Source organism: Petaurus breviceps, unplaced genomic scaffold (assembly GCF_028583685.1).
Source record: "Petaurus breviceps papuanus isolate PSGF00001 unplaced genomic scaffold, PetGlider_PUasm1.0 37, whole genome shotgun sequence".
NCBI classification, from domain to species: Eukaryota; Metazoa; Chordata; class Mammalia; order Diprotodontia; family Petauridae; genus Petaurus; species Petaurus breviceps.
The window spans coordinates 5,781,854-5,805,240 of record NW_027186296.1 but is presented as its reverse complement, the minus strand read 5'-3'; the positions used below and the strand labels follow the sequence as shown (position 1 = coordinate 5,805,240).

Here is a 23,387-nt window from a genome sequence, read left to right as displayed (position 1 = left end):
CTTCATCCATAAAATAGGCTGGAGAAGGAAATAGCAAACCGCTCCAGTATCTGCCAAGAAAACGAATCAACAATTCTTCTAATCTCAAATCTAGTTCTCTTTTCACCAAATCTTTGTACTCCCATCTCCATTTCCAAACTTTTCTCTCTCCAAATATAATCTTATCAGTAAACCTTTACCATTCAACTCTGTCTCACTATTCCCCAACATATATAATATGGAACCCGGTGCCAAGATCAGAGGTCTGTGTGAAGACCAGCATTCCCTTTAAATTGTGTACTTAGAATTTACAAAATCTTAAATAATCCATACCTTGCTCACCTTGCAGAGGTAATCTGGACTTTCTATGGAGTTTAACCTATAGTCCTGGCCATTTACCAAATAACCACTTCCTATAACAAGTGAGGAAGGTACAAGAAAGGGAATTTCTATTGTGTGACCTAGGAATATCTGGAGGGTGAAGGAGACGTGTGTCTTTTGCTCCTTTGACTTTTTCCTTCTTCAAAACTTCCTTTTGATGAGGTATGGGCTCTGGGAGCCCCCTGGAGCTCTCCTTGAGTCCTTGAGGTACAGGTTCTGGGAACCTCCCTTGGACTCTTGATTAAATTGTCTCATTTGATGAGGCATTTGCATGAGGAAATAAGCCTTACATTGTGGCTGAGCCAAAATATTCTGTTACTAGACTTCCCATCCTTGAGCCTATCAAAGTGTTGTTCCACCCTTGAACTGGCCTAGCCCACCAATGACTTCCCACCCTTAATCACTCATTGACATCATTAACTCCTGAAGACCCTCCCCAAACTCCTCCTCTAGACCACCCCTAGATTCCTCCCACAACCTTCAGTATATAAGACCCCATCTTGTCTCCATGTTTGTGAGAGCACCATAGAATAGTGAGAGCGCCCTAGAATGACCTAGCACAGACTTGTCCAACACAAGCGACCTTTTAATAAACTACTTTTCTTTGGCTGAGAGACTTGAGTTGAATTCATTTGGCAGGACCTGGTGTGTTGGTATTTTGGGGTCTCCAGAGCAACCCTAACCCTCTTTATAGGTAACCTCTTCACTTTCATTGTTCTAAGAAAAAGTGTTTTGATTTAGTTAACTCCATGCTAAGATACAAATGACCCTCTCACTGAGACATATGCATTTTCTTCTCTTTAATAAAATGTTATTGATCTTTTGTTTTTTACAACACCTGCATTTCACAACGTATCCCTCCTAATGCTCCCAGAGAGTCATCCCTTTTATAACAAAAAAAAAAGGAAAAAAATTACAGTTCAACAAAAGCAACCAAAGTATCAGAAAATTCTGACATATGTAGTGTTCCACAACCCACAGTCCCTCACCTAGGCAAAGAAGTGGGGGAGGTAGGAAAATGCCTTCTCATATCTCATTTTTGTCCTAGTTGGTTTTTATAATTTCTCAATGTAATTCAATGGAAACCTCCATTTTCAAACAGGAATACTTCGATCTGAGAGACTCTCTAATGTGAGTTTGTGTTTGTGTTGGAGGGTGGCACAAATAGAGGAAGAAGAGAAGGAAAGACTTATTGTCTTTGCAGGTGTAATGGGAATGCAAATTTGGAAGATCTTCCCTGCCCCTAGGCTAAAGTGCACCTGAAGCCTGGGGTGGGAGGCTTGTTTTTCAGTAGGTCAATAAGGTTGTTACATTATCTGAGCCAGGAGAAGGCTACATAAACCCTGATGTGAGGCTTTGTTTTGGGGGCTCACTTTGAGAAGTGTTCTGTGATTTGATCTGTATTCTGGGAAGCCGTTGTCCAGGCCCCCCCCCTTTGAAAAACTCAGATGTTGATTTGGTATGGATATAATGGTTGGACAGTTTGGAAAGCTGTCTACTTGATCTGTTTCTGTCTTGATAATTCTGCCTGTATACTTTGAAGTTCGGGGTGCTGACCTTTTCCCCTGAACAAGGTAAACGATATATGTCTGACTGATTAAAGTAAGCTTGTTAACCCATTTTGAGTTGCTTTCCTTTAACAAAGCAGATCCAAGAAACTGTGCTAGCAGCTACCCTGGGAACGCTGGGGTGCTTGCTGCTACAGCAGGTGACCAACTTAATCCCACCTATCCTTTCTTCCAGCTGAATTCCTCTGGGTTCTAATTTTCTCACCTGTAAAAGGTGGGAGTGAGTGTTAGATAACCTCCAAGTTTCCTTCCAGCTGTACACATATGATCCTGTGATTCCATGCTTTCTTTCCTGGTATCAGCTCCAATAACCTCTCAACATAGGAGAGCCCAGCCTCAAGATTTATAGTAGGGATTCACAATTTGGGGTCCTGGCCAGTTAGTCAATAAAAATAGTATTTATATAGGTAGGTACTTGACATATACGTGATCCTCATTACTCTGGGAAGTAGATGTTATTATTACCCCCATTTTACAGTTGAAGAAACTGAGGCAGAGGTTAAGTAATTTGCCTAAAGACAATAGCTAGTCTCTGGCCACTGCGCCACCTAGCGGTCATCTATAATAAGCACTTTCTAAAATCCTGTCATGATCTGTGTTGCGGGAGTGGGGGGGGGACGGGACAGGACGGAGGAATACAAAAAAAGGTTCTCTAAGAGCTCACAGCCCAGCCTAATTGGGGGAAACCACTACAAACCAAACTTTAACTCTTTCGATTCATCAGTAGACGGAAAGCACTAGCATTAAGGGGCATTAGGGGAGACCTTGCAGAAAGTGGGATTTTAGCCGGGACTTGAATGAGGCCAGGGAAACTCCGAGACAGAGATGGGCGGGGCTGGAGGGCATGTCAGGCATCCAGAACAGCCAGTGAAAATGCCCAGAGTCGGGAGATGGCCCTTCTCAAGGCAAGAGGCCAGTGTCACTGTTCTGCTGAGAATCTGCCAAGTAAGGTGTAACAACACTGGAAAAAGAGGCTGACAGACCTCGAACTTAAAAAAAAATTAAACACGTAGATATCGTTATTTTAATATAATTGTTTTCCTCTGTAATCCTGAGGATTTTATGCATTGGTAAAGATTATTCTGAGAAGGGTTCCACAGGCTTCAGCGGCCTGGCATAGGGGGCCTGGACACAAAAAGGGTAGGATCCCCTCTTATTACCGGATGTAAAGCGCCGCGTGAACCTAATAGGGTTGTGTGTGTATGTAAGCTACGCTATGCTATGAGACTCAGGAGACCTGCGCTGGGGAGGCCACTGTTCCGTTCTTGCCCAAGGACCGCTTCCCTCACGACCCGAGAATAGTGCGATCCTGGAGGCACCAGGACACCATCTCTACTTAATCCTCGAATCAGGTGGCTAAAAGGAACTGCCGTTCTCTAGGGGAGGAAGCGATCCGACTCCACCCACAGCTGCTCCTATGCCACGTGACTCGCTCCCGCCGCGCGTCTTCCGGTGCGACGGGGATGAAAAAGGAAAAGAGCTCCCTCTCCATTTTCCCCACTTGTACTTCCGCCAGGTCAATTTATTCTTTCCCCGCGCTGTTTGTTCTAGTAGCCGGATGAGTTCCGGTGCAGGGTGATGACGTTAAGAAGCCGGCTGGCTGAGACTGCCGGGACGCCGATAGGAGAGAGGTCGGTGCTTCCGGCCAGCCTTCCCCCCCCCCCCTCCCCGCCCCCAGGATGGTTGTCATGGCTGCCGTGCAGTGGGGTCTCGTCTCGGTCCTGCTGCTGTTGCTACCCGCCTCTTCTCAGGGTTCGGAGGGGGCGGGGGTGGCCTCCGAGGGGCCGGGCGGGAGCGGGGGCAGCATTGGGGAGCGCTTTAAGATCGAAGGGCGGGCGGTGGTGCCGGGAGTGAAGCCGCAGGACTGGATCGCCGGGGCCCGAGTGTTGGTGGATGGTGAGGAGCATGTCGGCTTTCTCAAGTGAGTGTCACCGCGGTGGGGAGACGGGTAGCGGGGGGCCAGGCCCGGAGCTGTGTCATGGCCGAGCCCCGGCCTGCAGCCCTGTCTAAGCGCCTGCGCCGTGCCCCGCGTTGTGCTGAGCGGGGTGAGGGGGGGGGAGTCTCCTCGAGCTGAGCCGAACCCCACGTCACAGGTAGGGGAAGCCTCCTGGAGGGAGCGGGTGAAGCTGGCCTTTGGGCACAGCCTGACTTCCGTCAGGAAGCACCCCGAGGTAAGGCACACCAAGGGTTACTCCCTTTATGTGTCCTGTCCTGTTCCTTAGGTAGGAACGGTAAATACTCGCCCCTGGGCTTAGCCAGTAGCGGATTTTAGTCCATTTTTTTCACTCCACCCTTCCTCCCTTCTGCAGGTAAAACTGGCACCCTGTTGGGTTGGCCCGTATACACAGGTCAACCCTAGATGCCACCTGCATTTTGTTTTTCTTAATCTTATTTCAATTGAAGTTTTGCCTCCTATTCGTGACATGCCTTCAGCCCTCGTTGCAACTTTTCCATTTTCTCTGCTGAGTGTTACTCAGCAAGTGGGAATTAATGAAGCTGTTCCTAAGGGACTTTTTTGTTGACTACTCAGCTAGGCTGGCTAAGTACATGGCAGCTAAAATTAATGAGATCTGAAACCTCTAAGCAAAATAGCTTTTACCAGAAGCTGGGAGTGAGGGTTGGAAATGAATTGCCCTTTTTACCACTTTTGAATCAACTGGGGAGATTTACAGCAAAACTTGTCTCATTGATTCTGGACTTCTTAGTTTCAACGTTTTAATTTCATGGTTTTCCTTTTGTAGTATTAGGATTTGAGGCCAAATCAGGAGGCTGCCAAAGGTAGTGGTAAATGAATGGCATGAACACTCCTGTAAGATTTTTTAGTGTTCTGGTGCCTTTTCTGGTGCATGAGGCAAGAATGTAAAAAATAGGTGCTTATATCTCCTATTAAAAAACGAAAATATAAGGTGAATCTTCCGAAGAATTGCCTTTTTTTTTTTTAATAGGCAGGTAGTATAATATGAACAAAAAAGAGAAAAACATCCTGGCTCAGGAGTCAGCATCTAGATTCATATCCCTCCTTTGAGCTTTTCTGACTGTGTGATCTTGGGCAAATCACTTAACCTTCCTGGGCCTTCCTTTTCTCTTCTGTAAAATGAGGGCATTGGATTAGAAGCCTTCTGAGTTGACTTCCAGCTCTTTTTTCTATGATCCTATGACTCTTTAACTGGACTTTAAAATCTAGTTTTAATTCCAGATTTTTGCTACTTTTCTCATTGGAGTTGACAACTCATCTATCTGGAAGTGTGAAAGTAACATTTCAGGATTAATTATAATTAGTAATTATAGTTCACCTAAGTGCCTTTACAGGCTGTCACACATCTGTAGAAGCTGATTTTTTTCTGACATATTTAATTTCTTTGCTTTATGCTTAAATAGTAGGAAATAAATATAGGTGTTACTACTACTAGAGTTTTGTGGGGTTTTTTAGCCAGTTCACCAAGTTTTTCCTCTCTTAGAATCACCTTTGGCAGAGAGATTTGTTTCCTACAGTAGTTGACAGTTCTAATTTTTTTCTATTGTATTAATTTGCACTTATTCTCCAGCCTTCTGCTATATAGTTTAAACCTTAGAGAAATGTTTAAAGAATGTTTGAAACTACTAGTATTCTTTTTTTGATGTTTAGTTTGAAGTAGGCAAGGAAAATACTTGTCCTACCACTTATCAATGAATACTTTGGAAATAGTTAATATATGCAAATGGTGAAAATGTCAAATTTAATATGTAATAATGGGAGTCAATAAATGTAGGCTGTATTTATTTTTTCAGCTCATAAAAACTCCCCAATAGCTTTCTTTTAAAATACAGTTTTTAATATTTTTTATTTTAAGATGAGTTCAGTACATCTTGTTATACTTAATTCATATCTGATTTTATATAGTTAACTCCTGAATATGTCCATTGATTATTTGAGTTTTATATTTGTATAATGCTTTAGACTTTTCTAAATACTTACCATACCATTTGAATCTTGAAACAACTCTATGAAGTAGGCAGATTATGTATACTTTGTCCCCATTTTGCAAATGAGAGAGCTAAGGCTTAGAGTAGTTAAGTGATTTGCTCAAGGTGGGTCACTTAGCAAGGACATGAAGCTGAGACTAGAACTCAGATATTAAGGCTCCTTCCTAGTCCAGCATTAATTTTATTGTAGCATGCTAAACAACACATATGTCTAGTCTTCTGGAAGTTAGGGAATTGAGAATATTGAGGGCTAGTATATGACAACAAGAGTTTCTTGGTGTCCCTTGCTTTACTGAATAGGACTATATAGTTGCTTCTTTGGTAAATCCTCTCGTGTCCCAGCTTCCAGAAGAAATAGGACCATTCTTCCACTCTGCAATGGTGGCTGTATTTCAGGGAATTCTACTAAAATGGGCAATGGCCCTCCTCTTTGTAACAACATTCCCAGCTGTCATTATAGTGGCCCAAATTGTCGGAATTATTTGTGGTTTTCAGTTACATATCCATTAGGACAGATAACCATAGTTAACCAGTCTCTTTCATGTGATAGGCATTTATAAAGTCCTTTCTGATATTTATCCTCCTGAAAAGTAGATGATATTTATTCTCATTTTGTGGCTGGAGAAACTTGCATAGTTGAGCAGGCACATTACTTGTTCTTATCAGCTGGTTTTTGTATGATTTTTGAAATAGCTTTGAGATAGAAATTTTTAAAGTCTTAAGTTCAAGGAGAAAATAAATTATTGAATAAAAGTGACCGAGGATGATTTTTATTTTTCCAGGACAGACGGAAGTTTTGTGGTTCATGACATACCTTCTGGTTCTTATGTTGTAGAAGTTATATCCCCAGCTTACAGGTTTGACCCTGTCCGGGTGGATATCACTTCAAAAGGAAAAATGAGGTGAGATTTCCTGGTGTTATTTCTTCTAAGGGCTTTTGAATATTTCATTATATCCCTGTTGGTTTTTATTAAGATCCATGCAATATGTCTCATTCAGACTCTAGGTTTTTGAAAACAAAACACCTTAAAAGAACCTTGTATTTCCAGTACATTGTTGAAATTGTAAAGTTGAACTATCTTTTATTTTGATTTAAACTGAATTTATTTTTACATGTTCAAGTGTTATATGTATCAGGTTAAATAGCAAGGAAGATCTGAGGTTACTCAGAGACTTGTTTGTTGAACTTTTAGTTAGGATGTCATTATTTCCTTTACACCTTCCATAAGCATCTTTCCTTTTTAATTACATGTTAATCTATCCCTTATTGTTGTGATACTATTTGCTAAAATTGAAACATTAAACTTGTTTGTACTTCGAAAATAACTATCAGTTGTTTGTCAGGGGCAAATACTAGCAATGCCCCTAGTGACTATTTAATGTTAGCCTTAAAATTTTCTTCAGCCCTTTCCTTAATTTAGATTATTTAATTGATGATCACAGAATTTTAAAGTTTTTTTGGGATAAGCTAGAAATCTTCATACAGTTAACCATCGTACTAAAAATTGATCCTAATTAGGGAACAAAAATAGGAGAAAGAAAAATATGATGTTTGAAATGAGTAATACAGTGTTCCTAGGTATTGGATCTTGTTTGTAAGTTTAGGCTTTTGGTTTTCTTGAGTTTCTGTTCATTGATCAGCTAATTGTCAACGATTTCTGACCAATAAACATATGAACAAGTTTCCAAGTAGCAGTGTCTTATCTGAGAAGCTGCATAGCATTGTGGACAGAAAATATGCCTTAGAATAAGGAAGACCTTGGTTCAAGTCCTGCGTTTGGCACTTACTGACTGTGTGACTTTGGGCAAAAGTCTCTGTTTTTTGACTGAAAAATGATTTGACCTCTCTGTCTCAGGCAACTCTCTGATACCATTGCCAAATAGTTAAATAGGTGCATTAGTAAAGTAAGTATCCCTACTGGAAGTTCCTTACCCTAATTAAATCATAAGTGTGGGCCAAAACAAAGTTTTAACCATGTTTGAGCCGCCATGCAGCATTAGTTTTTGTTGATGTATTTTTTTGGCACATCACTTCCCAATAAATAACTCTGGAACCTTACCATTAAAAAAGACAGCTAAGCAAAATAATCTAATACAGTTATTGTATCTGACAGTACATATAACTTTTCATTTTATACTTTATTGTTTCTTTTTAATAATTTTATCTTAATGTCAGACCTGTGATTTCATCCTCCGAGTGGAGGAACTTCCTCTACGACATTGCAAATGGGTACCTGTTCTCCAACTTACAGTATTAAATAGTTAACTTGAGCACTGAGAAAGTCATACTGTTTCTAGTGGGAAATAAAGGATGTGGTTTCAATGTTAGTAATTTAGAACCAACATTGTCAATTATACTTGACCATAGTTTAATTACCTTTTGTTTTCATTTACATTTACTTCATCATTACATAATGTAGTAGTTATATGTATTTTGTTTCTAATTTCTTTTTTCTGCATCAGTTTGTTCAAATCTTACCATGGTTCTCAGAATTAACATGTGTTGTTCTTTACAGTGCAGTGTATCTCATATATGTATGTGTCAGTATGTTATTTACTTCCAAGTTATGGGGCACATAATTTGTTTCTAGCTTTTTGGTATCACAGCTAGACAAAATTGTTTTTTCTTTAAATAGTAAAGTACAGAGGCTGAAGAAAAACTTTATGTACTATTACTATACTTGATTGAATATTTTAATATGATGTGAGATATTCTTAATACCATGTTTCTCAAGATTCTACATTGATGATTTTAAGGGGTTTTATTTATTTAAGGTGAAGAGTGTTCCTTGATGGTTAATTCTGAGGTTAGTAGTTAAACTGTTATTTCTGTCCTTGGACCTCATTCCAGTGCTTAAGTCCCTTAACAAAGACTTTTAATTTTAATGAAATGTTAGACCTTGGTAATGAGAGGAAAATTCCTGTAAGATGATAGATATCCACTCCAGCCATTTCAAGGTAGATTCTTCTCTGGTAATAGGTTAGGAAATGTTAGGGCTAAAAGCATGTTTATATCAGTAGTTTCCAGAGCTATCTGGAGATTTGGGGGATTGGTAAAGGGAGAGAGTCAAGTTTAAATTGAAAATGGAAGAGAAATCTGATTATGAATGGGGAAAGAAAGGTAAGCAAGGTCAATCAGAAAAAAAGATACTTGGAAAAACTGACCAAATGTTCAGATTTTGGATGATCTGCATCTAGAAGAAACTGTTCTTGTAAATTATCTAGTTGGACTCTAAAAAGTACTACGTGTAGCTACAGAAGAACTAAAATGTCCTAGTTATTTTTAAAATTTCCATATTGAAGCTGTTTGTTCAAACTGCTACTTGACTTTGCCTTTAGCTTGTAACCTTTCCTAGTAATTGGAATTGCCCTGGGAACATATATCCTTATAGTCCCACAAGCTTTAAAGAAGCTTTTGCAGTTGAAGCATTTGAAGCCAAGGGATTCCACCTCTGGGTTGTTATCTCCTGGTATTTTTTCCTCTTGGAGCAGATACTTCGGTATGTCACAGAAATCAGGTCTGAGGATAGCAACTCCTACAAGGTCAACAACCTATATACATTAGCATCCTGAAACACTCAAAATCAAAAAATCTTAATTTATAAACTCCTGTCAAATATCACTATCATAGCTTTTGCAAAACAAATCAGATTTTAAATTTTCAGCCTTAGTTGATCTACAGCAAGGACGTCTTTTAAAAATAACCTTAATTGTCACATCATTCTAAGAGATTTCTTCATTAGCAAATTATATCCTCATCAACAAAAGAACCTTTGCATGGATTGTTAGTTTTAGAGTATGGATTCTGTGGCTGCTGATTATTTTATCAAATATTGGCTAAAATGAAGGCTTATTGGTTGAGGCTTAGAAATCTTTTAATTAGACCTTTTTTGTGAGTATATAATGGTATTCATGTTAACTGTATTTTATCATGTCAATCTCTGCCTATAATTTTATGGTTCCATCATTGTGATAAATCTGAGGGGCTAAGCAGATAGAAATGATTATATATCATGTTGATTTGCATTATGGTAAATGTTAACCTGTGCCTGAAATTTTGTTTAAAAATTATGGTATCTGGATAGAAATGAATACAACTTAATTTTTCCATTTCTGGGTGTTCTTTCTTGAATTTTAAAACTTTTTTGTAATACTGCGTTGAAGATCAGGTATATCTATAATCCACATGATGAATAAATACATTAATTTTTAAGATGCCTGTGGTAGTAAAATATTAAATATAAATGTGGAATTATAAAACTTCAGAACTGGAAGGAACCTTAGAGATTTAGTTCAGTTTCTACATTTTATGTATGAAAAAAAGGTCCAGAAAGTTTAAATCACTTGCCCAGGGTAAGTAGCCCATAGCTGCTTACACTATAGAAGAGACCTGGAGAAGACTATCCTACATTTTAAGATATTCAGTAACTCTCCTAATATCACAAAGCGAATTAATTACAACTGAGACCAAAATCTGTGTCTTCTGTCTTGTTCCAGTGTTCTTTATGACAATGTGCTGCATGATTTGGTACTTTTAAAAAAGGTTGCTTAGATTTTTAAAAAGTGTGGGTATGAAGGCACTTGTAAAGTGTTTCCTATATAAATATAAGGCATTATTAATATTAGGACTTTTTGAACTAGTGTTATTTTTGTAGAATTATTCAGTTGTTTCTTATTGTTGTTGTTTTTACCAGAGCAAGATATGTTAATTACATTAAGACATCAGAAGTGGTCAGGTTACCCTATCCTCTTCAGATGAAATCTTCTGGTCCACCTTCCTACTTTATAAAAAGGGAGTCCTGGGGTTGGACGGATTTTCTGATGAATCCAATGGTATGTATTATGACAAAACTGAAACATCTTTATTAATTCTGAGCTAGTTTTTAGGTTACAGTTTTCAGAAGTGAATGTTTCTCAGCAGTTATATAGACCCCTAAGGTTAAATTTTTTGATAGTGAGAGATGATTTCAAAGAGTATTGATTGAGGGAAAACAGTGACTTGGGGATGAGAAGTGAGAAGATTATACTGAGAATTCCTTCTCTTGAAAAGTGGCATAGTGGTTGGAAATGTGCTTGTTTTTTGTAGAACCTTAGGGTTGGAAGGGACCTTAGAGATTATGTAGGCCAACCTTCTACATAGTTCAGGAATCCCTTCTACAATATTCCCAGCAGGTGGTCATCCAGCCTCTGATTGAATACTCCCAGTGGTGATGAGCCTACTGCTTTTACAAAGCAATCTGGTACATTGTAAGAGAGTTCTGATTGTTAGTTCTTCATTTAGTTGAGCAGAAATCAGCTACCCTGTAACTTCTACCCTAGTTTGACTTTTTCAAATGACAGCATTCCACAATTGGAAAAGAACTGTCATATTTCCCTTTAATTGACTCTTTTCCACAGCTTCCTCAGTGATTTCTTCAGTCATTTTTTTCATACAGCACAGTGTCCTGATCCTTTATTATCCTGGTCACCTTCCTCTTCAGTTTTTGTCAGTTACCTTCTTGAAACATAGCAAATAAAATAAGACAAAAGTACTCTATGTAGGCTGAAAAGCATATAGTGAAATTGGACCTATTCTGTGATAGGATAGTATGATTTTATTAATTCAGCCAAAATTGCATTAGCTTTTATAGCAGGAGGCCGTCTCTAGTCAGCTTGATCTATATCTGGGCACTGGATCCAGGTGGCTCTGGAGGAGAAAGTGAGGCTGATGACTTTGCACAGCCCTCCCTCACTGTAATCCAGTTCACTTGCATGTCGTGGCATCACCTCCATGATGTTGTGATCCTCTTCAACAACAAAGGACAAACAGTAGCAGCTGTTTTAGCAACTGGATTGTACTATTGCCTTGTATTGAGCTTTTAGTCAACCTGATTCTTCATGTCTTTTTTATGTAAACTGTCACCAGGTCAAATGTCCCTCATCCTATATATAGGATCATAGATTAGAGGCCATCTGAACTAATAACCCTCTCATTTTATGGATGAAGCACAGAGATCCAGAGAAGATAAATAACTTGCTAGTTACGGGTGCAGAAGTTGAACCCAGCTCTTCCTGACTGCAAGTCCAGTGGTCTTTCCAGTACACCTTGCTGCCTTTTCAGACGTGTTCCTTTTACATGCTGCTAATACATATGCAGCAGTGCAAAGTTGGACTAGATGAGTTCAAAGGTTATTTCTAACTCTTAAGATGATGTGGTTTTTATATTTACCCCTAATAAATTCATTACTGATTTTTTTATCCATGATTTCAGGGTTCAAGATAGTTTTAATTATTGATTCTCTCATATGTAGTTTGAGGTATCCCTCTCAATTTTGTATTACTTGCAGATTTGATAAGCCTCTTTCAAAAGACCTTCTAATAAGAGGTAACCCACTACCTCCAAGAGGAGCATTCTACTTTTGGACACCTGTTGCATACTCAGGACCAAAGAGAATAAATCTGATCACTCTTCTACATAACATTAACATACTTGAAGACTGCTATCATCTCCCTTGGCTTCCTTCCCACCTCTCCCCTGCCCCTTGGCTTTCCTCTGGGCTAATTCTCATTCCCTTCAGCAGATCCTATGGTCCTCTCATTGCCCAGTCACTCTTATGTAGGAACTCCAGCTTGTCACTGCCCTTCTTTAAATGTGGCATAGCATGGTAGTCCAGATATGTGGAGTCAAGGGCAAAATAGAGCATAACTATTACTTACTTTATTCTGGGTGTAGTAGGCTGATAGGATCAAGTGGGGATTTTTTCAGGATGAGGGAGGCATGGATGTGTTTGTAGGCAGTAGAGACTGAGCCAGTAGAGAGGGAGAGATTGAAAATAAGTGATAACACCCAGAAATAACTGGCCGTGTAACCTTGAGCAAGTTACTTAACCCCGATTGCTTTCAAAAAAAAAAAATAAGTGATAGAGGTTTTTCACTGGGCAAAACACAGAATCTCAGGGGCACTCCAGATTGCCATCAAGCCATTAATGGTTACTCTTTTGGCCTCCCTATTCAACCATTTCTAAGTCTACCACGTGTAACCAGCCTACATTTTTCTGTCTTGTACACAGTGATATCCTGAGTATTTTAATGAAATGCAATGTTTAAATCTATAACTAGAGTGTTCTCTGAGCAGTCCCCTCTACAAAGGAAATGAATTTAATGTGACATATCCTGCATTTTTTTTTTAAAGCAATTGGGGTTAAGTAACTTGCTCATGGTTACACGGCCAGGTGTTTCTGGGTGGGAGCTAAGTGTCTGAGCCTGGATTCGATCCCCAGGTCATTCTGACACTGGGGCCGGTTTTCTTACTCGCTGAGCTACCTGGCCGCCCCCCTGCATTTTTTTGTAAATAAGTTTTATTGATGTCTTGTTTTTATATTACAGTAATTTCTACATTGATCCCCCCTCTCCCCAAATTGAATTCTTGTCTTCTAACAAAGAAAAATAGTTAAACAAAAAACTTGTACACTGACTGCATATGACATTGTATGCAGTGTTTTGCTCTGTAGTCCTTTGAATCCTGAGAGGAAAAGATGTATTTTTTGTTCTCCAGAATTTTTATTGATATTTCACTTACTCAGCTAGGCTTCCTCTAGTAATCTTTTCATTTACATTGTTATAGTTTTTGTATGTATTGTTCTTTTGGTTCTGTTTATTTAATCTGTATCAGTTCATACATTTCTTCATGTTCCTCTGAATTCCTCATATTTGCCATTTCTTACTGCACAGCATTTCATTACCATATTCATATACCATGGCTTCTACATCCTTTCCTCAATCAGCAGACCCACATTTTCTTTCCAGTTCTTTGTTATAAAAAGTACTTATGGGGCAGCTAGGTGGTGCAGTGAATAGAGCACCAGCCCTGGAGTCAGGAGGACCTGAGTTCGAATGTGGCCTCAGACACTTAACACATACTAGCTGTGTGACCTTGGGCAAGTCACTTAACCCCAATTGCCTTACCTTATCCCTCAAAAAAAAGATATTTACTATGAATATTTTTGTATGTATTGGACCTTTCTGTTTTTGTCAGGTCTTTGGGCATATATACCTCCTGGTGAATTACTTGATCAAAAAGCATCATGATTGATGCTTCTTGATGAAATCTTACTCTCTCTTTGCTTACTTTTTTCTCTCTCTATGTATCTTAATATTCTCTTTAATAATAACCTTCTAGAATTTTTCCAGGAGTTTAAATTAAGCTCACAGGACTATGGTTTGCTTTCTCCCCTCTCTTCTCTTTTGGGGAAAATGGGACAACATTGTCCTTTCCAATACTACAGCACATCTCACTGACAAAGGTGATCATACTTATGAGTTCATTCAGCATCCTATAATGTAGTTTTTTAAACCTGGTGATTTGAATTCATTAAAGGCAACTAGTTGCTCTTGTAACTCCTTATATATCTTGGATTTCTACTCCATACTAAACATTTGTTGTTCCTTTCCAATCCAAAGATCATCCTGAAAGAGAAGACAGAAGGAAAATCAGTTTGCCTTTTCAGGGCAGATCTTTATCATCATTTATCCACCTTGAAGCATCTTTTCTTTTCATTTCCTTTTGCCCCTCAAATAGTGAACAAACTCTTTTGTTGTTGTCCTTAGCACTGCATTCATTGCCACTCAAAGTTCATTCTAAGCTTTAAAAAATTGCTTTTAACTGCTGTTCTTATAGCAAGATGTTACTCTTTGTATTCAATATTAGTTAATTGCCCTTGCTTCTGTCTTATTTGCGTATCTTTAAAAAAAATTAGATAGTGAAGCACCTGTGCAGCCCCTACAGTTTTTTGTTTTTTTAAAGCTGCTGCTTCTCTCTGCAAATTGTCGTCTTGTATGCTCACAATTTCATTCTTGAGTTTCCTGTCCCGCTTGTCTCAGCCAGTTTTTCCTGTAAAATGTTAAGCCACTGAATGCTGCCTATTGTTTCTCTGAACCCTTGGAATCTGCTCCTCTGAAATCTAGAACGCACATCAAACCATACCTGGTTTTCCTCTCCTTCATATATGCGCTCTGCAATAAAGTGCTCCCCTCCCCGAAGTACCCAGCATTTCTACGTGAGTAACTCGTTCCTTCTTGTTAGAATCAGTCCCAGGATGGCCGGTTCCTGTGTTTCTTCCTCCCTGGGCTCATTCTCCCCTCAGTGGCTCTTCCATGCTTTATGAAGTGAAATTACTTGAAAAGTTCTGTCTTCTTCATTGTGCCTTCTTCGTCTACGTTCGTTAGATGATTTCCTTAGACATAGTTCTTTGGGTTTCTCCAATGTTCGCTTCTTATAAGGGTCCTTTGCAAAGGGACAGTCAGAAAGTTTAGTTGGAATCCCCTGGTCCTTTCGAGGGTTTCTAGCCATAGCATCACAACTATTTTTTTTTCCTCTGAATGTGTTCACTTAGGGTGCATGTCCAGCTCTACTCAACATTTCATCTCTTTAATATTTTAAGTATCAGGAATGAAATGGCCACTTTTTCCCAAGGTTCCTTTAATTTCATGTCATCCCTGTGTTTTGCTTTTGTTGGAATTAAATAAAAATTCCTTAATGCTTTCTCCATTTTGTAAATTGGAATTTCTAGCAAGTTAAGAATTTTTTACATAGCATTTTAGGTCTGGAGAGGTAACTAAGTGATTATATAGTACAATCCTCTCATTTTACAGATGGGGAAGTTGAGACGCTGTGAGTTGACCATGGTCACATAGTACGTTACCTGGTACCTCCCAGACTAGAATCTGATTCTTTATATGACATCATTCTACCTACAACCACTTTTTTCTTTTAAAGCAGTCTGAAACCCAATTACCAAGGTAGTTAAAAGTTCCTCATCACGTAGATTGTCATTGCACCAATTTTGCTTATCTTTTAATTTATATCCTAAATCTCTTTAATTTTATGAGTTTGTGTATATATATTTCCTTTTCAGTGTCACTAAATATAAAAACAAATCCAATGATGATGATTTTGGGAAAAATCTTACTTCATTTCAAAATATAGCAATTCAGTTTTTAATTTTTATTTAAAGATTTTTGTTCTTTCAATTTGCATATAAAAAGCACATTTACAAACTTTATTGAATTATGGGAATAGAATGAACTTGGGATTATATGTGTTGTAAAAGCAATCATTTAGCCATCTAGGCAGTCTGCTGTAGTTAGCTTTGTATTTTGGTGCCATTTAAGCACATTCAGACACATCCCTTCTCACTTTTTACAGCCCTATGAGCAGGACCTTTCTGTGTTCACTGAGCTGAGAGATTAAATCTGAGGTAGAGATAGCAGGTGGTGCTAATGATGAAGGGTTATTTTATAAGGCATTCATTTAAATAACCTTCTTGGAGTGCTTCAGTAGAGTGTTGTCAAGTTTTTGTTGGAATGACCAAATAAATCCTAAATGCTATTTGTTAATTTGGAACACAATAACAGGATATTGGAGCAGTAAGTTTGGGTTTGGAAAATTAATTCATTTCTAAGTCTCTGGCATTGAATAGTTCCCATAGGTCATAAACAAAATGGAAAGTACTCTTCTGTCAATATCATAATCCACATCTTTACTTTTTTCACTGATCCATCCTCTCTTTTACTGCCCCTTTATACCCATTAGCAGATTCCAGGAGCCAATATATTGTAGCTTTTTCTTCTCTAGAGAAAATACAGTTATCTGAACTACCTTAATGAATTAGTCCCTGTTCAATAGCATGCACCATAATAAATTGAAATGGCCTTAGTATTAGTAAATAGAATTCACCTTTCTTTAAATCTAATACCACACTCAGCAACCCAGCTCACCTTTATACAAAATAGAGAATTTGATTCATCAAATATTTTTTGCCTATCACTTGAAGAATACTATGTTATACTAGGAGAGATACAGAAATGAATAAAAGTTTATGGTGGGCATGGTGATGCCCATGTGTTCTGCTACTGGAGGATGGTAAGGCTGGTGGGTCACTTGAATTTGGAAGTTTTGAGGGACAGCAGGAATAAAGTAGATCAGTGCCCATAAGTCTGTCACCAATATAATGAGCTCTTAGGAGTGGAGGGTCACAAGGCTGCCAGAGGAGGGTTGGAAAAAGGAAGCAGGTTACAGCTTCTGTACCATTGAGTATTGGGGTCCAGCCTAGGTTCCTATAGTTGTAGTAGTAGTGGCGGCAGCAGCGGTAGAAAAATAACTGACATCAACATAGCACTTTAGATTTTATGAAACATTGTACTTAACATTAACTCATTTGACTCTCACAACAACCCTGTGAGACACATATGTACCCTAGGGAGACAAATAAATATGATATGAATTAAAATTTGATAAGTGTTGTAAGGTGAGGAAGAAGTCACTTCCACCTTGAGGAATTGGTGAAAGCTTCATGGAGAAGGTAGGCCTTTGCACTGGAGAGGAATGGTTATGGTGCTAAGCAAATAATATAAAATAACCAGGTTGGAGTACAGTGGTATACTCACTGATCAGAGACCAAAAAGGAAAAATTAGAGGGTCCATTGAGGGAAGGTATATATGCAACAATGTGTCTTGCTTTCTTCCCCCATTATTTTCCCTACTTTTAATTGAAGTCATAGGTAAGATAAATTGGGGAACTTGGGAGTATGGGCAGAGCCAGGACCAAGCTCTTGTGGATGATCTTTTGCTCTCAAGACTGCATTAGTGATTTCGAACTCTGTTTTTATTCGACTTTATTTCAAGAAATGTCATGAAATTCTTAAAACAAAATTATTTTGAATAATTTAATAGTTGTTGGTGTTCATATTTTGTCTTAAACTTTAAAACTTTACATGTATTATCTCCTTTGATTGTGAAGTAGCTCCATAAAGTGGACCTCCATTTTACAGAAGAGAAACCTGATGTTTACAAAGGTTTAAGTGACTTGCAATAGTCAGATTCCTATCTAGTATATCCCAGGGGTAAGATTCGAACCCAAGTTTTCCCCTTCTCAAGTCTAATGATTTTCTAATACACCATGTTCCAACTAACTATACAGCACTAATAGGAGGCAAGGTGTGTCCAACAGTGTAAACATAGGTTATGGACTAAAAGATTGTAGTCACCACTCTAGAGCATGAGGCACCTACATACCAGTCACCTGTTGTCAAGGGATATACTTTGTTATATCAGCAGAGGTGTTTGGAAAAGTGCATTGGAGAGAAATTTAATAATTGCCCAAGTCAATTAGTTTTTGTCCTGAAAAAAATCTTTTGAAAGGTTGTGGGCTTCTGGTTTAATTCTGTACACTTAAGCTGTTTTGATTCCTATACTAGTTTATATATATGATTGTTAAGTTGCTTCAGTTAGAAAAAATTTGTGAATTCTTGTTCTGTCTTCTCTAGGTTATGATGATGGTACTTCCATTACTGATATTTGTGCTTCTGCCCAAAGTTGTCAACACAAGTGATCCTGACATGAGACGGGTAAGGAAATTGCTCAATTGAAGCTCTTTGACTATGTCCAGTTGATCACATTTAGGCTGCCCCAAAGGATATTAGATTTTTACTTCATCCTTAACCTGCTCACAAATTAACCTGACCTGTAGACTAGGCTAATACATTGTTGTGTTCTTGGTGGGTAGGTGGAGAGGAACCTGAAAAAGAGAATTACAGAGATAGGAAGAAAACCAGGGAACTGTGATTGATCAGTTAGTAAATATTAAGTGCCTTCTATGGGCCAGGTGTTGTGTTTGGACTGGGGATATAGATTCAGAAAATAATACATTCCTTACTCTCAAGGAGTTTACATTGTCAGATGACAACATGTACATATATGAACAAGATACTTAAATTCAAGGTATTTGGAGTCAACGAGGTCAGTAGTATTGGGGAATCAGAAAAGGCTCCTTGTAGAAGGTGGTGTTTGTGCTGTGTTTTGAAGAAAAAAGGGGTTCTGTGAGTCAGAGTTGCATTCCAGGCATGGGAAACAGCCAGTGCAAAGGCATGGAGAAGGGGGATTGAGTGCTATCTATGTTTGAGGGTCAGAGAGCAGGCCAGTTTGGCTAGACCTTAAGAGTGCCAGAAGAGAAGTAAAATGTATTATGAGCCTGGAAAGATAGGTTGACAACCAGGTTGTAAAGGACTTCAGAAGTCAAAAAAAGTATAGTTATATTCATTTCATGAAAACCATGAGTGAGCAAAGTATAGTCATCAGTGTCAAGTGCTGCAGAGATGTCAGGGAACATGAGAACTTGTTCGTTGGCTTTTGGTCATTAAGAGAAGAGGGAATTTTCACTATAGTACTGGAGGTGGACGATGAACCTGGGGTAGGGATGGAGTGATGGAAAAATGGAGGTGTGGTAATGATACCAACTCACAGGGTTATTGTGGGAACATTAAAGTGCCATCCACCTAAGATACTGTCCTGGATAGAAAAGAGCTGAGTTCATATCTTTTCTCACATACTTCCTTGCCCTTGGGTTAGTCATCTGATCTCCATAAGCCTTGTTTCCTCATGTATAAAAGTGAAGATAATAGCACTTACTTCATAGTGATGTGAGGAACAAATATGGGGAGTGCTCTGCAGACCTTAAAGCACTCACTATAAAATGGTAGCTCTAGTGTTGTTATTGTTATGTGTATTGTTATTGTTGGTCCAGACAAGGCTCTCAGGGCAGACAGGTCAAACAAAAGGCAAGCAACCATTTACTTCCTGATAGTTTAAGAGCTGGTACTTTTGTCTTATATATTGACAGTTGTTTGTTTTTTAGTTTTAGTCAGGTCTTTCTTCTCTAATCTGTATGGTGCTTAATAGAAAGGAAGAGATGCATTTAACTGGGAGCTGCAGCTTGAAAACAATCTCTTCTGTGGTCTGGGAACTACTTCAGAATTTGTATTTTGAAGTACCCTGTGCTTTGGGGCCAGAGAGTCTGCCCATTGAGCAGTGAGCGTGTTTCTCCTGTAAAATTAGTTTTGTTTTTAAAATTCATTTGCATTAACCTTCATTCCTTGCTAAACGAAGACTTGCTTTAAAAGAACTAGGATTTGTTGCTTAAAATCTTTTGGGTGACTTTAAAAGGAAATTTATCGTAGCAAAAAGATTATAAAATTGATTGGGTCATAATTTCATTTCTTGACAGTAATTAAGGTCATTTTCACACTTTAGTTATTACATTTCTGGCTTACTTTGTTGGATCTTGGTAAGAGTCATGGTACATATTGGAATAATGGTATGTCATTTGCTGTTTTGTCATAGTTTTATGATGAGCAAGGTTATTCCAAATTTGCAATATTAATTAGAATCTTATTTTTAACATACTCTCTAAAAAAGACTATGTAAAATTTAAATGAAGAAAAAAATGACTTTTAACAAAGTAAGCAGTACAAGATTAGTGTAATGACTTACTATTTTTTAGATTACTGACTCAATGGAGGGGAAGAAAGTATGTTTAAAGGATAACTATCTCCTATACGCCCTTTTCCTGACCTGTTTCTGTCACAGATTTCTTGGTGCCTCTTTTTTCAAATGACCAATATGAGGTCACTTAGAACATAGGATTTTAGGATTTAAAGTTGGAAGGAACTTTAGAGATCCCCCATTGCATTCCTCTCATTAATGATGAAGAAACTGAGATCCAGAGAAGCTCCATGTAGTCATAGAGTTCTTACTTGTATGAAATTTGTAAAGAAATAGCTTCCAAATACCAGCTACCTTTTTTAGCATGAGATTGACATGTTAATAGATTTAAAATAATTATATACATACAGAGAACTCATAGTTAAAATACTAGTTGAATCAAATCAGCAAATATTTATTGTACCCTTGCTATATGCTAACTGTTAGAGGGCACAAGAGAAGCATAAACTATGATTACTGATGACTTAGAGTGAATCAGCGTGTCTTGGATTTGGCTGTTTTGAAAAATTATTAGTTTATATGAACGTTGGCTTTCTGTGAAAGTGTTATTTAGTCTTACAGTGTCATTATTTAATAAAATCCCATTACCTTCATCTGTTAGTTTAATTTGGGTGCTCTTCACCTAAGGTCCACGAATTAGGTTAAAAAAATTTTTTTTGATAACTGTTATATGTCCATTATAATTGATTCCCTTTGTATTGTTTCGGTTCCCTGTGTATTTTATTTTATGCATTTAAAAACATTGTTCTGAGGATTCCATAGACTCCTGTAAGGGGTCCAGACATGCAGAAGTTAAGAATTCATGCCTTAGTAGATGCTGACAATGAGTGAACCTAAATGGCTGTGGTGTATCTCTCACATCATCATGCTGTGTCTTCCCGCAGGAGATGGAGCAGTCAATGAACATGTTGAATTCCAACCACGAGCTGCCAGATGTGTCAGAGTTTATGACAAGACTCTTCTCTTCAAAATCCTCGAGCAAGTCCAGCAGTGGCAGCAGTAAGACAGGCAAAAGTGGGGCTGGCAAAAGGAGGTAGTCAGGTAGTCCAAAGCTGGCATTTGCACAAACACTTGACGACACTGGGTGGCATCCAAGTCTTGAGGGAAAACTTCACAAAGCAACTACTGTAAACTTGAACCAGCCTGAAAGTTGATCTCTTGCAACTGTTGTATGTGATGTAACTTTTTAGCTCATTTAAACTGTTTGGTACTTGGTACGCTGAAGATAACCCAGATCCCATCCTTTGCCATATGAGGTCAACATTGATGTCACTGAATTAATTACAGTGCCCTGTAGAGAATGACATAAATAAACTAAATTATATGAAGTGCTATACATTATGTATAATAAAATAAGTCTTAATCCGGAGACACAATATGTTATCTATTTTTTGCTCTTTTGTTAATATTCCCTTATTTTTGCTAATGCAACTTTCTTTGCTGCATGTGTTTTGGGCTTGAAGCTCCATTCTTCTGAAAAGTGATGGCACTAGAGGAAGAAGATGATTTGTTCAAATTGTAGTGATTTTTTCGTACAATATTATTCCATTATTGTCTTTAAAATTTTTTGTTCTTATTATTTTTAGTTTTCAACATTCACTTCCACAAGATTTTGAATTCCAAATTTTCTCCCTGTCTCTCCCCTCCCCCCACTCCAAGATGGCATGCATTCTGATTACCCCTTCCCCCAATCTGCCCTCCTTTCTATCACCACCCCCCTTCTCTTATCCCCTCCCCCTTCTGTTTTCCCATAGGACAAGATAGATTTCTATACCCCATTGCCTGTATACCTTATTTTCCAGTTGTATGTAAAAACAATTCTTTAACATTCATTTTTAAAACTTTTGGGTTCCAGATTCTCTCCCTCTCTCCCCACCCACCCTCATTGAGAAGGCAAGCAATTTAGACTATATTTTCCTCTTAAAAGTGTTTGCTTTTGATTACCCCCTCCCCCAGTCTGTCCTCCCTTCTAGTATCCCTCCCTCTCTTATCTCCTTTCCCCCTACTTTCCTGTAGGGTAAGATAGATTTCCATATGTAATTGAATGTGTATGTTATTCCCTCCTTCAAATAAGTACTTCTGTTCAGTCTCCCTCTCTCTAACACATACACACTCCACACACACGCATACACACACTGAGAAGCCCAAGAGGTAAATTCAAAGAGAGAATGTCAGTAGTTGGGGTAACCATAGAATGAGGTTTTTTTTAAAAGAATGAGCAGTATTTTAAAACTGGGAACTCAAGGTTTTTTATGTAGTTCCCCCTTCAGGCTCTTTCTTCTAGCCTCTTCTCTTTACTGACACATTGGGTCCCCAAAGACAGACTATTGCTCCTCTCAGAGTTTTAGAGATAAACTTAAAAGGTTGTGTGGCTTCTAAACCTTGAGCCACCATCTGTTGTGTATACCTCATATTGATGCATCAGTTGATATCATAGATTTTACAAAAGAATATTTACTGAGAAGGTATTTCATGAACAGAAGCTACAAAAACATTCCCCCAAACCAGGGGTGCATTCTTCATTCTGTACACAATCAGTTCCTGAGAAGAATGGGCTCACACCTAAATCATTAGAGGTAATGGAGGTCCCTACTTAGAGGACAAATATGACTGGCCCTGGGAGGTTTTTTTTCCCCCTTTTCAAAGTCCCAAACAGGTTCATTTCTTGTGTAGCGTAGCTGATGAACAAATCATTGTCATACTCCTCTGGGCGAACTCCTTGCCAGACACAGTCTCTACTGCCTATCTGGGTCAACCAGGTTGTCCCTTAGGGTTGGCCCCTCTCTGGACTCAGCTCCTGCTGTTATCTGCTCTGGTGGCTTCAGCTACTGTACCCAGTTGCTGAGGGCATTTCTGATGATTCGTCCAACTTTTCAGAGTTTGCAAGGTTGTTTGTACCTTGGTCCCTTTGTCTCTGAATACTCATTTACCTAAGATCAGGAAAGAATAAATATAAGAGGAAACAGGTGTCATGCTCAGGGATATATGGTGGTTTGGTGGTGATGATAATAGCTAGCATTTATATAGTGCTTTAAGATTTGCAAAGTGCTTTACATTTATGATCTCATTTGAAACTCAACAACCCTGTGAGATAGATGCCATTTTACCTTCTGTCTTCATTTTATAGATAATAGAGGAAGCCCAAGAGGTTAAGTGGCTCAGAGCCATATAGCTAGTAA

General features: G+C 38.5%; 1 protein-coding gene across 1 annotated transcript; it reads left to right on the top strand.

The window, feature by feature from the left end:
* The first annotated feature begins 3,569 nt into the window (after positions 1–3,569).
* EMC7 (ER membrane protein complex subunit 7) lies at positions 3,570–21,584 on the top strand. The gene is made up of 5 exons (XM_069097665.1): positions 3,570–3,849; positions 6,674–6,793; positions 10,586–10,724; positions 18,195–18,275; positions 21,093–21,584. The coding sequence occupies exons 1-5, from the start codon at positions 3,608–3,610 to the stop codon at positions 21,243–21,245; spliced, it is 735 nt and encodes a 244-aa protein (XP_068953766.1). The 5' UTR covers positions 3,570–3,607; the 3' UTR covers positions 21,246–21,584.
* Positions 21,585–23,387: the final 1,803 nt, after the last annotated feature.